We start from the raw sequence: 15050 nt of genomic DNA, 5'->3' as shown, positions 1-15050 counted from the left end.
TATAAGAAGTCGCGATAAAATCCCTTTATTAGAGGGCTTTGTAGTATCTAAATTGAATCTGTTTTGTTTGATAAACAAGTCTGCAGGTTGTTGGGACGAGATAATTTGCCTGAAAAACGAGGTCTTTATGATGGAAAGGGTTTTAAACCAAGGTTTTAAAGAGTGGGAAAACTGGGTAAAGCATTTTCTTAAAATTGTATTGGAGTAGTTTTGTACGTCTATATACTTAATCTATTTGGTGCCAAAAAAATATAAAATGTTGCGTTTGTCTTAGTACTTAGCTGTCTACCACAAATGTTCAAACTTATAAAATTGTTTCTGAGACCAATTTTCAGAGTTATAAAAAATAGTATTGACTAACAAAAGGCTGACAAAGGTAATTACTTACACTTGGCTGGTGACGGAAAATAACGGAAGCTAGATTCACCAGCTAATAAATGCTGTTCAGTCGAAAAGTATAAATCAATGTTAGGGCCTTTATGCCTTAAAAATCCTAAAACTAAACAAGAGTAGGTATTTTTTGTGTTTAGGTGAGCCCAAAACAGAAAGCTGTAAAATATGAGTCGTGTCTAATCTCCTTACCACCGCTACAACGCAAATTGTGTCCATTTTTAAATATTCCAGAGCAATTTTCCGCCCGGTGTGCTCCCGCAGATGGAATTATGTATGAATGAAATATTCCGGAAAAGTGTTCTCTTCTATGACACGACCCGATATTGTTCCGGGAACATGTTTGCGGAATAAACTTTTTAGGTCTAGTTTCCACTAAAAGCAAGCTAACTACAGACACGAGTTATTTAAGAACTGATTGAATGATGATCGGACATCACTCGAATTGAAACTGGTCAAACTGATGAATCCACTTTGCACCGAAGGGAAGTCGAACCTTAACTTCGGTCTCCCATGTTCTTCTAATTAATTTCGTTGCGGGTCCAATGACTCTTAACTTTCCTTTGGGACAAACTTGACATTCTCTGGTTGGGTTTTTATTGGTGGGAACGAGAAGTTGAAATAGTCCCGTAACTGGTAGGTACATAAATAATGTGGTGTCATAAATAAAGTGTTTTGCACAGGATTTTAAATAGAACATCCACATACGAGTACACATAGCCCATAGTACGCAGAACTGACGGCTGATGGGGCACCAAGGTTGTGGAGTGGAGGCCACGTACCGAAAAACGCAGGCTGGGACGTCCACCCACAAGGTGGACCGACGACCTGATGTGCGATGTGGAAGTCATTGGGGGAGAACTATGTTCAGCAGTGGACGTCCTGTGGCTGAAATGATAATGATGATGACAATATTTATACGAGTATAACGGAATAATTATATAAACTTAGCCATCGCTTCGGTCAAATCTAGAGACATGCCTTTAAACTGCAAGCACGTATCACGTCTAGCAAATGTGATAAACAGATATTAGAGGCAAAAGGAAAACAGAAAAGAAAATGGCGGCTCGTTTTATAAACAAGAGACGGTCTATCAAATTGTGTGACAAGTATTACAATTTGAGGAAAAGGGTTTTCTTACAGAAATATTTTTGGAAAGGGTTTACGTATAATATTTTATTGATGAAAACGTTTCCGAGAAAATTTTACGCATTAATATGCAATAAAGAAGACAATTTCAGTCACAAAGATGTTACATACTTTCTGTTTATTGTAGTACCTACAGAGTTGTGTGTGGATCCAACTCACTGTCACTGTCGCTTTGCTACTTCGGATACTTATATCATAGAAAAAATTATAGTATGGACTAGCGGCCGCCCGCGACTTCGTACGCGTGGATCCCGTTTTACCCCATTCGGTTTAGATTTTTTCACACAAAGGATTTTTCTGGCTAACTCCCGTTCCCGTGGGAATTTTGCAATATCCTGTTGTAACTAAGCTTTAAGTTTACAAAGGTCTAACATAAGCTGTTTAGATTTTTCATACAAAAAGATTTTCCCGCTGATTCCCGTTGCCGTGGGAATTCCTAAGTATATCTATAACCTGCCCAGGAGTATTAAGAATAATTGTTTCGTTAAAATCCGTCGAGTAGTTTTTGTTTCTATACGGAACATACAGACAGACAGACAAAAATTTTACTGATTGCATTTTTGGCATCAGTATCGATCACTAATCACCCCCTGATAGTTATTTTGAAAATATATTTCATGTACAGAATTGACCTATCTACAGATTTATTATAAGTATAGATTTGTCCAATCATGGAAGAGAGATACCATGTACGAGTATGTAACGTCTTATCGTTAATGATGTTAATGATATAAGTTTTTAGACTTTGCCTTTAGCAGGTAAAATACAGACCAAATAAAACATTGTGAATCGGAATCCAATTGGAAATCAACAGGTATTTAATGATAGATCGCCCGGTGCTTTGTCCTGCTGGAAGCTCTTCTGGAAGGACTGGTCTTTTGTTCTAAACGTCCTGCCAGAAGATTATCGCAAGACCTGCCCGCAGTACGCAATTTGTACGTGTTTGCTTGCTGGTCCTTCCAGCAGTACGGTGACCTTCAAATTTGAACTCATCCTCACCAGAAGTAGTAAACACTTGGTTAGTGTTTATTAAATAAAAAGTCATGTCGTAGAATCATTTTGTTTAACCAGTATTTTACTTTTCTTAATATATTATAAACTTGTTTATCTTCTTTCAACTTAACTAATAGGAACTATAATAAGGAACTTTAAATTAATTACTTTGGTACGTCACTTTGTATTAGAAATTACACCTATCACTTACAAATACACTACAAATTAAAAACAAAAACAAGAAATAAATTATAAATGTTTGATTAGGCTGGAATACTTCACATTCATTATAATATTATCGCCAAAATGTTGCCGACTCCACGCCCGGCGCGTCAAAATGTGTCGCGCGAGCGCGAACGCGCTGCCCCCGTGTATACTCGTGCGCCATCGGGCTCCGACTAACGGTTAGTCGCGTTTTTCGATCTTGGGCACTATTGGGTGAAAGAGAGAGAAACACTCTATTTTTTCGTGTAAATTTGAAATTTGTACAATGTATACTTACGAAACTGTGATCTTTTAATTTTGCGTCCTACCGGAAGTACTTTAAGTCCTGCTGGCAGGACTCCGGGCGATCTATCATTAACTATTTACACCGCGGAATGCTTACAAATTACAGTTTTATGCAAAAACAATTTGCTTCTGAAATGAGATGGCCAGCTTGAACTGGCTAAGTGTATGTTTTACCCACGTGTATTCCATATTCCGTGTATATTTTTAGTATTTTACGATTTCTGAACTAATGTAGATAATAATGACCAAGTGCATAAGTACCGCAACTTAGTCAATAAACAGAAAGCTTTTATATTATTACTTTTATGACAAATTTTCCTGTAAACTTAAATTTTTACCAAAATTTTACACAATTTTCTCGATAGGGACGGATTTTCATTTGGTTACTCGCATATTATTAGTGCATCACTAATTAGGTGACGTGGTTTTCTAACAGCAAAAGTGTTGCAAGTTAACAAAATCTGCAATTTTGTATTTACAGCGAGATTGCACATGCAGCTCAAGCTTATTTGGTGGTTAACTAAAATATCTATTTGGTAAGCATGTAGTATAGAGTCGACAACTTATAGAAAAAGTATTTTCATTTTCATTGTAGTTTCATTTTCAAGATACCTTGATGTGCTGCAGTCCGTCTTATATTTCGATGTTTACATCGAATCTTACTGATCGAATACTTTTGAACCACCATTTGAAACAAAAACTGTTTAAAAAAATATTTAAAATTCAATCATATTTTAGTTTAGAATGACGCATCTCTATTGGAACACCCCATTTTGGTCATAATAAATATCATCCATATTAAATAACTTCAGCAGAATGGGAATCCAAATGTTTTATGTATTAAATGTAAAGCATCTGAAAGCATTCATTGTCACATGCCATAATTCATGAACGCGTCGCGTCCCGACCCAAAACAAAGGATAGGTTAATAAGCTTCACCCGCTCGCTGCAAAATCCGCAAACCAGTCTCGAAGGGGAGGGGGAGATCTGTGACGTCACACCCCAACCGGCCGCCGAACAAGTACGAAGCTCGCCGACTCCTCACCGAGCAGGCTCAGTGACCCGCGCGCCGCGCCGCTTGGCGAACGTGCGCGATGGACTCCAACGTCGTATTCCCGCGCAAACTGCTCAAACGATTCATCCTTCTCTACAAAGATTTCCCCTGCCTCTGGGACAAAAACTGCTTCGCATACAAACAAAAGCAAAAAAGACACAATGCCATTTCAAAATTAACAGAACTAGTCCAGGAATACGACCCGACAGCAACGCGAGTGCATGTCCTAAGGAAAATCGAGAGCCTACGGGCGTGCGTCCGCCGCGAACACAAGAGAGTGCTCGAAAACCGGCGCAATTTGACCAAGCCCGAAGAGGCGTACGTCCCTACGCTGTGGTATTACGATCTATTCTCGTTTGTCTTCGGCGATGAGAGTACGTCTGCTAAGGATGCGCAATTGGCTGACCAACCGGAGCAAACCGTGAGTTTTATAGTTAGCGCGTCATGCGCCGCGGTCGTGTGTATTACACGATTTATCATTTGTTTACCTCCGAATGTAAACTGTAACTTCGGGCAGTAAGGATGGGTTTAGCTCATGTGAAGTAAATGCGGGCAGATATTCATGCAATATTGATATATGGCGCAGGCGGTTCATTGCGGATTTTTATTTATGTTCTGCCGCGAAGCCGCGATCTGTTGATATGAAATATTTTATACGAAGTAGGCTACTGGCATTTGAGAATGGCTGCTTGGCATTATTATGAAAGGAAGGGTTTGATCATTTTACATCAACTTTATTGACGGACGTCAACTTTATTACGGATCACGATAGTTTTTCCGCAAATAGTAGAGCTCATATTACAATATTATGTAAATACTTCCACTGTTTGCTTATATTTTCAGTTATATTGTAATAATTTGTCATAAAGAACGAATAGATAAGTTAAAAGCACAAAGTAATCGAAATATAAGCCTCCCTGGCTTAAACACGTCCAGCAGATGCTTTATATGGGAGACCGAGGTAAGTTGTAACAGAGGAGAGTTGTATTAACTACTAGCGAGTTGGTAACAGTGCGCGTTTTTTGGTCAAGTTTCGAGCTAACAAAATATACGCGCTGTTGCGAGCTGATAGTAATAGGTTTCCAAATATCAAAAATGGCTGCGTTCAACCGAAAATAGTACTTGTTAGAAATTGTTAGCAAAATGGAGATCGCCATGGCAACCGCCGAAAACTTAAGCATGTTTTCGGTTAGGACACTTTTTTATCCACAACGAGGAAGCTTTTGGCTTGTATCTCACCTGATAGTAAGTGATGATCAGGCCGGAGGTGGAAGCGAGCTTCACCCGGAATCCTCAAACACGGACGCACGTTTGCAAAATTTTAAAAGTGACGTTTCCCATACATTTTTTGACAGTGACAGCACTTACCGCTAAAAGGACGCCATTTTACTAGCTAGCGATATTTTCCGCCAAACTCCCCCAATTTTACAACTCTCTTAAGTCTCCCCTACATGGATTGAAGGGGTAATAGGTGACTTACATGGATGCAGCTTCTGCGCCGCGATGTACTTCTCCAGCTTCCTCCGCAGCACGATCTCGGCCCCGTACCGGCCCACCGAGCCGTTGTCCACCAGCAAGAAGTACGCGTGTCTGTTGTTCAACACCGCCAGTTTGGATCTGCAACAAAAGACAAGAGATGTAGTAAAGGTCACCATCTGGACTAGGATACGCGCCGTGTTAAAGTCTTATCGATGATTTCAGACGACAAATGTATGAGCTTATCGCGCAAAATCGATAAGATGGCGCGATAAAAGTACATAATGGTAGTAGGTATAGATGCGATGACTGCATTCGTTGCCCGTGTCCTACAGCTTAATTCTACTGGTAGTACCACATTTATTTTATTTTTTTAGTGGTAAAAAACCATAACACCCATAGAACTATTGGTAGGACCACTGCGATTTCTTTCTGGTAAGTAAGTAATGGCTGTAGGATTCCTTACGGGCAACGCACGGTTGTATGTATGGATGGACTTTATCGGTAGTACAGCCATTTACGCCTCCTCATCATTTACATTTCAGAGTCCCAGACCATTAGCACAGTAGATAAATCAAACAGTACGGAAGCTTCATACAAACGCTCGAAATCAGACTCACGCACACAGACGCACGCTTTACACGAGCTCTAAGCGAACCTCGCAGTCCATCCGTCGCAAGTGTCGCGCGCGTTGTGTTTTTAATAATAATTTTATTGCATGCACTCTACGCTGTATTTTTAAAAACATGCCACGAGTGAATTGCGTAGTATACGGCTGCTTGAACTCGGCATCTTCAAAACCAGAACTTTCATTTTTTAAACTTCGTAATAATTCTGAATTGTAAAAATGATTAAATATTACTTTTTAAATAAAGTGCTTACATCTGATTTTGTAATAGTTCTTTTTAAATTACGTAATTACGCTTTTTAACAATTTATGTGTTCTATTTGATAAAGTAATTTGCTCCGCACGCTTTTGTACTAAGTGATGAACTGTATTTAAAAATGAGGCAATAGGTATGTGAAAGTAAGTATCCGGTATTTTATTTATGAGAATAGATCTTCTACCGGCCTCTAATAGTACTTAATCAATTTATTCGATTATGTATTCGATCATAGAACCTAAGTAACGTTTTTTTTTTGTTAACTACTTAGGTAATTAATTTATTCCATTAGGTATTTGATAATTAAAAAACCTAAATAAACGTTTTAATAAATAAGTAAGTAAGAACCTCATTAATTTTATAAAGGTTAAGAGTGCCAACCCTAACACTCAGTTGAAGTGTAGGTATTTAACTTGCCGAAAGGGCTAAGTTTCCGTACTGCTTTAGCTCATATATATACTGTGCCATTAGTATTGACGTTTTTCTTAACTTCGATTAGTTCATTAGGCCATCTACTGAATAAAAACGGAATAGTGGAGTTGATATCGTATCGTATACCCAAACAAAAACTATACCAAAGTCCAAAACCAAAAATAGGACTGCAACGCAAAGCGGTAAAATTCCTCAATCCTCACAAATACTTTTGTAAAATTTGTTGCAACAATACTTCAAACATTCCCACATTGCTCAGTTGCACAGCAGTTGAAAACTTCAATCCCCAGTTGAAGCATCGCAAAACTAACGTCCATGAAACCGAAATATAAGTGAAGCGGCAAATCGAACGCACAGCGTTGAATAGAGCTCTGTGATAGGTTCGTGTGTCACCCTGTGCGTCCACGCGCACCGTGAGACCACATAGTAATGTTTGTGAAAACGGGCGATAAATCCTTTTTAAAATGCGTTTGAAATAAACCTTCATGCATTTACCGCTGAAATACGTACCAGCGGACTTTAAAAGGAATGCAGCCAAAAAAACAACTGAAAAGGGAAAAAGGTTGAAAGAGCAGCTGAAACTACAGCGGACCAATCAGCTAATCGAGTTTACACAACAGACTGTTCGGAACACAAGTTCTGTGGGAAACGTGTGAGAGAGACGGAATATACATATTCATTCTATGGGAGAAAAGGACAGGGCAGTTTAAATAGAACACGATAAATTTTAATTACATATGATAATGCTAGTCCAGCTATTGTTATGAGCAAAACCGACTAAACACTATGTAAATAACACCAAAACGAATGTAATTAACTATGTTACAAAATTTATAATGATTATACAATACTTCAACAATACTAAGCGGCTTCAGTTATGGATATCAGACTATCACAATAGAATTATTGCGCACACTGCCCGTGATAAAATCCTGTCGTGTACCTCAGTTATGATGATTTTCTTTCTTCCTCAAAGAAATATAATAATTATTTAGAGAATTGTAATGATTCCAATATTGAGAAATACAAACTTTCATTGCCTATTTCAGCCTCTGAAACAGTTTAGGGATAAAAGAAAACCTACCATCTCTTATGAAAAAAAAAAATCATCAAAATTAATTTTGTGTGTATCAAAAAAGCTACGTGTCAAAAAAACTTCAAAAGAAAAAGTTTAATAACTATTTATTATCACTTTCAGTCGTATATTTCATCACAATTAAAAGTTTGTTTCAGACTCTAATAAATATCCATTGTTGGTAGTAAATTGGTCCCAAAAACTAGAAAACAAAAGACAAATAAAGGACGAGACGAAGGCCATTTATATAATTTGGCTATTCCCAGAGCGCCAGGGAATATACGACAGAATTTTATTATAGTTCTACCTGTGCTCTCCAATATTTCTGTCCAACAAAAGACATAGTATTCGTGGCATTTATCCTCTAAAGAGTATTTATCTTTTGTTCACATAAGTCTCTATAACATACTTATCTAGGGGCATATAAAATATGTATAACGCCGAACAATGATGATATAAATTCTTACTTGAATATAAAAAGAAGCAAATTAAATGATATTGTATAAAAGAACTTGTCTACTCCATGTAGAAATGGGAATATGAATTTGAGTGGGTAACACCAAGAATTAAACTTTAAAGACTCTAACTTTTTAAGAAAAACTTTACTTTTATAGTCCTGAATCCAGCGACCAGAACTTTTATAGCTGGTAGCAGGGAAGCGCTGGACGCTGGATGCTACCAACCGATCAACGTGGATAGCATTGAGGGAGGCCTATGTTCAGCAGTGGACGTCTTATGGCTGAAGTGATGATGATGATGATGATGATGATAGTCCTGAAAACAACTTTGATTTGATTTTAAGTGGCACGATTGCATGTAACCAGCGGACACTCACTAACTCGCGCTTCTTGATAAAACAGCTTGTACAGTAGTCAATTAGAAATATGTAATATAATAGTCTTTGTTATAATAATTATAATTACGAGTATGTGCTCTAACAGCTGCAAATAAACTGTCCATTCCCACTGATAATGCCATTAACATGTAATGATCCGATGTGAATACGGAAGTGGTCGACAATAATTCTACAATTTTAATTAGCATTTCAATTTTGAACTACATTTTGTGTAATAACTGCCAATTAGCCAGTAAAATTGCCTTTCAGAATCACAATAAATTCAGTCATTTCGCATTATAGTGACCTAAATTTTTATTGCGTAGTATGAAGGGTTCACATTAATTTTATTTCTACATAACAGAGAAGATTATAGCCATAGTGATTTGAATTTTAATTAGGTAGTTTAGTTTTTTTCAAATTACACAGTGAGCTGCAAAATCTAACGCACTAAAATGTAAAACACTACACAAGTCACCAAAAAGGACAACAGGCCCTTTCAAATCAACAGTCGACGATTCGTAATCCAAAAAGAAAGAAGACAAAATATCCAAATTCATATTCAACTCGTGCCCATCCCAGCGGTGGCAAAAACACAATTTGTCACTACAAACCGCTGCTGAGCAGATTCGGCAATATACAGGGTGACTTCGAAATCGTTGGCATCCTTTTAAACTAACTCTACTCACAATGACACATAATACATTCCCTGAATATGAGACAAATCCAATGAGCTTTTTATCTTAATTTTACTATTTATTTGTATTATTGTGCTCTTATAAGAGTTTAAAACGAACATCACATCAGACTTTACATTTTTGTTGCAGAATAACATCTACTACATCGAAATAAGATGCCACAGTGTTAAGTTTGATGCGTTGTAATCTGTACAAGGTTGATTTTTTGAAATTTCAACTCATTGGATTTGTTTCATATTCAGGGAATGTACTATGTACCGTGGGAAGAGTAGGGGTTCCCACGGGTGTGTCATAATAGGCGACTTAGGGACTACACATCAAACAGAGAACGGGCAGCAGCGCTCTCTGAAAAACATCAATATTTTAAACTGCGATCTCCAACCCGCCTGCCAAGCGTGGAGATTATGGCAAAACCCTCCACTATAGTGGAGGAGGCTCATAGTCCAGCAGTGAACTGTAAAGGGCTGTTGATGATGATGTACAATGTACCATGAGTGAGTAGTCTTAGTTTAAAAGGAAAAGTCACCCTGTATAATATCTACCCATTACGTGATAGTAATAACAAGTGGAGGACTCTGTTAGTAACTGAAATTATGATGTTATTAATCAAATAATGACTAAGCTGGCTGGATGAAGAAGTGGCAGATCGTGCTCTTCACGATGAACAGAACTTTCTCAATGAATAAACAAAAAAATACAAAAGTTTCTGAAACATTAAAATGTTTGCGAAGGATTGGTTGTATTTTTAATTTTTTGAAGTAGTGATTCGCGGCAATAAATCTGAATTACAAATAGTAGATTCGAATTACAATACAACTCTTAAATCTTGATTCGATTTTCTTAATCCAAGGTCTTATTGGATTCAACCAAGAAAATACAACTGTGTAAGAAATACAAGAACTTGAAACAGGCAGTTTGACAATCATTTGTAGCAAACGGTAGTCTGAAATCAATAGGGAGGTTTGACAATCATTTGTAGCAAACGGTATTCTGAAATCAATAGGGAGGTACTGACGACAGCACTTCATGCTAAACTTAACTGGTTGCAAAATAAGCGATTTTGCAACTAAATGTATTACTTTGTGTGACAAGGATAGCACATCAGACGACATAAATATGTCTGCCAACATACAGTTAACGGTAAACTAAACTAACTTCGTCATTACAAAAGATATAAGTTATCTACAAAGTAACGTACGCGTTGAAGTTAAGCATGCCAGTTAGTTCGGCGCTTATAACTTTCCGTGTAAGCCGTGTAACGCGAAAGGGAAACAATGTTGGGGATAGGGTTGCCAGAAGATATAAAAATCCTTGAAAAAAGAAACAGAAGCAACACGTAGGTACTCATTTTTATACATGATGCAGCAGATGATTGCAGCATCATGTTTATATTAGTCTAGACCTTTTCTATGCTACTAGGCGGGAATCGATGACACAGTGTAGTATGCCTGTATGCCCAAGGGAGTTTATTTTTTTTAACCCCACTGACTGGTAAATTGGCAACCCTAGCCCGGAGGATCAAAAACTTTAAACACTGATGTAGTTGGAAGAAAATAAACCTTAGTTTCTCCTTACCATTAATGTTAAACATGAATCAAGACTTTGATATGAAGTTATACATTATTTATTATGAACCTTGCGTTCCCGAAATAAAAAGCACGAAGATCATACATAATAGAGAATTCCCTAGTCGAATATTCTGTCTTCTTCGTCGTTAGTCCTTCGGTTTTTTCTATAATAATTTGTTTTCCACAATACAAAATATACATTGACTCAATAGAAAAAATTAACAAAAAGTTTGAAAAACACTTACGTTACAAAGCTGATAAGTTTGGCGGAACACTTCCTAATGTACCATTTCTTTTAGACCGTCGCATTGAGAAAGACCAAGTCTTTCTCTACAAAGTTTTAAATAACCATGTTGACTCCTCTTTTTTGTTAAGTACTATTAGTTTTAGGTGCCCTCGGACGAGTTCGCGTTCTACAAAACTTTTTTCTATTTCTCTCACTAGGACTAATTATACTAGCAACAGTTTTGTACCTAGATCTTGTAAGGAATATAATAATAGGTTTAACACGATTGACATTTTTAATTCTTCCTTACCATCTTATAAAAAACAATTGAGAGAATGTTTGAATATATAACTTGCTTTTAATTTTGACCTACATAATTATTGTGTTTTTAATTTATATAATTTTATTAATATTTAACTTTTTGACATTTTATAATTTTTATTAAATTTAACTGTTTGACATTTTATAAAATTGACATTGTATTTATTTGACATTTAGAAATTAATGTATAATTTATTACTATTCAATTAATTTTTAGTCTGCAATCTGTATTAATTTTAACTGTGGAAACTTTGCTGATTTCTGTCCTATTTTTTGTGTGATTATTTGTCTGTATATGAAAATTGTTTGTTTCCCTAATATAAATAAATAAATAAATAAATAATAATATCTCTGCGCTTCCTTTCTCTAAAAATATGTTTTTACGAATCTATCATCTACGAGTATCTATTCGTAGTGTGGGCAGGCCCCCCACTAGGTGGACCGACGATTTTGTGAAGGTCAGAGGAAAAACTTGTATGCGAGCAGCGAAGGACCGGTCGTTATGGAAATCTAGGGGGAGGCCTTTGTCCAGCAGTGGACGTCATTTGGCTGAAACGAAAGAACGAACATCTATTCTTGAACAAACGTGTTCGATTAAGATAGTTAATGTCATGATAGTTGTTCTAAAAACTGACCAATCTTTTCATTCACAGCAGGATTTAGTGGAAGAAGATGAAGAAGAAAGCGCGGTTGATGACGTCACGTCCTACGAGCCGCCATCTTACGTCACCGACTACCACAACATGGTGGAGGTAGCCGAAAGCCCCTCCATGTCGAAGAGATACAACTTCGAAGATGAATCGAAGAATAAACGGCTGTGTACAGAGATCGAAGATGAATATGATGCTATAGGTAAATTAAAAACTCTGGTGTCACAAAACTAAATTTACAAAATTTTGATTTTAAATCGGACTCAAAAGTTGTTGACATGGAGTTTTTGGCATGCATGTTCTATCATACTTTTAGAAGTATTTAGATCACCAAATAAATTCCAGTGAATAACGTACTAAAAGGCACATAAAACTTACAGAAGTACCTAGTTTCTAAATTGAATCGGTATTTTTAAAACAAGTAAATAAAAACGTAATGGCAACATTATCCCATGTATGCACATGTACATTGTACAGTGCTTGTAGCTTTAGTCACAGAAGTTAAAGCGTAGAAGACGCTGCAAACGAGACATAATGTTCAACTATTGTTTCTAATGCATTTTAGATCCTTTTTAGTTGCGGTCCACGTACAAATACTTTTTCTAAATTGAACATGATTACTATGGAGCCAGCGATTGAACCCCTCTCCATTTTACCGTTCCCATGAGTAAGATACCCAGACACTATAAATCCTTGAGGATGCCCATTCGCGTAAATAAACTGGTATCTCGCGGGCTCAATATTAATGCGCACCTTTTGATTTCAATTGTCTGGGTTCAACAGACCTTTTTTCTGTTAGTGTGCGGTGCGACGATAAGAAAACTGGTAAAAACATAACCCTCAGCTGGCACAGTCGTGTAAAAAGACGTCTTGATAAAATGTAATAATAGTAGTGCAGGGGCATAAAATCTATTTTTTCGTAGAGCACAAAAATGCGAAAATATTCAAAAATACCAGTCGATCAATTCACTTTTGATTTAAAAAGTGTGTTCTTATGACGGATAACTTTTATTTCAAAGTTTTTGTGCCCTAAGATCAAATAATAATGATTCACTATACCATGGCTGAGTTTGCCGATATCAGCGAAATTCTGACATTATCCACCAGTCTATTTTTAGATTCAATGCGTTGCGGCGGCGGTACACCGCGCAATATGATGAAATCATTGCGGTGCGGCGCCGCAACGCATCGTGTGCTTTGGTTCTTATGGTGACTCATATATTTTTCCTCCAGGAATCAACGTGGCCGCCAAACTGCGGACCCTGCCCCAAAACCAGAGGATCCTGGCTGAGAAGCTGATCAACGACGTGCTGTACCAAGCACAGCTGGATGCCCTCAACTCCTCGACTGTGATAACCAATGCTGACCCATTTAAGCAAGATATTATGTAGTTTAAAAGTTAATAGTAATTGTAATTTGCAGCGCATTAATTAACGATATTCTTGGCAACCTCTATGTATAGCAGGGGTGGCCAACCGGTCGATCACGATCGATCGGTCGATCGCAACTATTAGTCCAGTCGTTCGTGGCAAGGTACATGCTACATGATTGTGAACTAAACTATTTAAGATTTCAAGAAGTATGTACCTAAGTGGTAGATCGCCCAAGGTTTTGTTAGTAAACAGTCTAATCAAGTTGGCTACCCCTGCTCTATAGCAAAGCTTCAAGATCGATTTCGAACCTCAAATCAGTAGTCCCATTTAATTTTGTTATTAAAGTTTGTAGTTAAAGAGCTTTTTTAATTATTTTTAAAGCAACTCTTTAAATGATCCTATACCTACGTTTCTGTAAACATTTTTTTTACTAAATAGGTGCTTAAGAAAATATAATATAGGTTTGTACAGAACTTTGCCATTAGATATTATGAAAAATAATTAGGTTTCCGCGCAATATTACATCTCAAGTTACTTTATTTAATAAAAGTAGTAAAATATGTAAGTCAATGTAAGGTACAGAATTACATTACGATTAAAATAAATCAAATGTATAACAAAAAGAAATTGTTTTTTCAACGAAGGCAACTAACAGTAGCTGCTCTTTATCCTTTAACCATAGCGTATAATAATAATAATAAGCGTGCTTTAGCTCTACATTCTACACCTACAGTATTCCAGGTGCAAACAATTTTAGTCTTTAATTTTAGATCAAAAATAAATTCCTAAATGCTTTCAGTAAGCGTATACCCTCAAGCGTATAATTGCTTGAACACTCCTAGGCACTCAACCGGGACTCCGGGGAGTTCGCGAGAGCGTGCACTCTGAAGGATAGGTTAAGGAAGCGGGTATTTGGAGTTAAATGATGAAGGTGCTTCAAAGATTATCAAGATTCTTTTAACTCCTCATTAAGAATACTTAATACCTGTAAGGAATCACAAGAAAGAAACATGACAAATATTAAATGTGTATTTAGATAGTTGCCACCATTATAGATTAAAGTATTTACGAGATATCCAAACTTTAAACATGGTTCTTCCGTACTTTAACTTAATTCGCTCTTGTAGATTGCATTTCATTTATTTATCGATTTGACAACTAAACTCGTGTTAATTGAAAACTAATAATCTCAGATGCTGAAATGGTTTTTAGAAAAGTTATGCTTTGCAAAGAATAGTTGATAGTGTTAACTAAACCCAATTTATTTCTCTCTTTATTATGGACACAGAGCACGGACTTACCTACTTGTAACAGTATATCTATGTAAAGGTCACACACAAGCATTAATCAGTTTTTTATAAACATGCTTGTTCGGGTAAAATCTATTTCTGTGGTCTGGCCTTCTTTTTATATCGT

The 15050-nt window shown here is 36.8% G+C and overlaps 1 protein-coding gene across 2 annotated transcripts; it reads left to right on the top strand.

Annotated features, from left to right (window-relative positions):
• Positions 1-4110: 4110 nt before the first annotated feature.
• LOC114359772 (uncharacterized) lies at positions 4111-14204 on the top strand. Of its 2 annotated transcripts, none has more exons than XM_028314272.1 (3): positions 4111-4517; positions 12268-12463; positions 13495-14204. In XM_028314272.1, the coding sequence occupies exons 1-3, from the start codon at positions 4137-4139 to the stop codon at positions 13650-13652; spliced, it is 735 nt and encodes a 244-aa protein (XP_028170073.1). In that variant the 5' UTR covers positions 4111-4136; the 3' UTR covers positions 13653-14204. The 2 variants fall into 2 exon arrangements, with proteins under 2 accessions (XP_028170073.1, XP_028170072.1); XM_028314271.1 differs by having other exon boundaries at positions 12265-12463.
• The last annotated feature ends 846 nt before the right edge of the window (positions 14205-15050 follow it).

This window comes from Ostrinia furnacalis, unplaced genomic scaffold (genome assembly GCF_004193835.3).
Source record: "Ostrinia furnacalis isolate ACB-3 unplaced genomic scaffold, ASM419383v2 OfSCF4655, whole genome shotgun sequence".
Classification (NCBI taxonomy): Eukaryota; Metazoa; Arthropoda; class Insecta; order Lepidoptera; family Crambidae; genus Ostrinia; species Ostrinia furnacalis.
The sequence above is the reverse complement of the archived record's forward strand: the minus strand, read 5'-3'. Positions and strand labels throughout refer to the sequence as shown.

Excerpts from the sequence above, each read along its gene's own strand:
- LOC114359772 (XM_028314271.1), top strand. The coding sequence starts at position 4,137 with ATGGACTCCAACGTCGTATTCCCGCGCAAACTGCTCAAACGATTCATC. Across the intron at positions 4,518-12,264 it reads CTGACCAACCGGAGCAAACC|CAGGATTTAGTGGAAGAAGA; the intron begins GTGAGTTTTATA and ends TTTCATTCACAG. Across the intron at positions 12,464-13,494 it reads AGATGAATATGATGCTATAG|GAATCAACGTGGCCGCCAAA; the intron begins GTAAATTAAAAA and ends TTTTTCCTCCAG.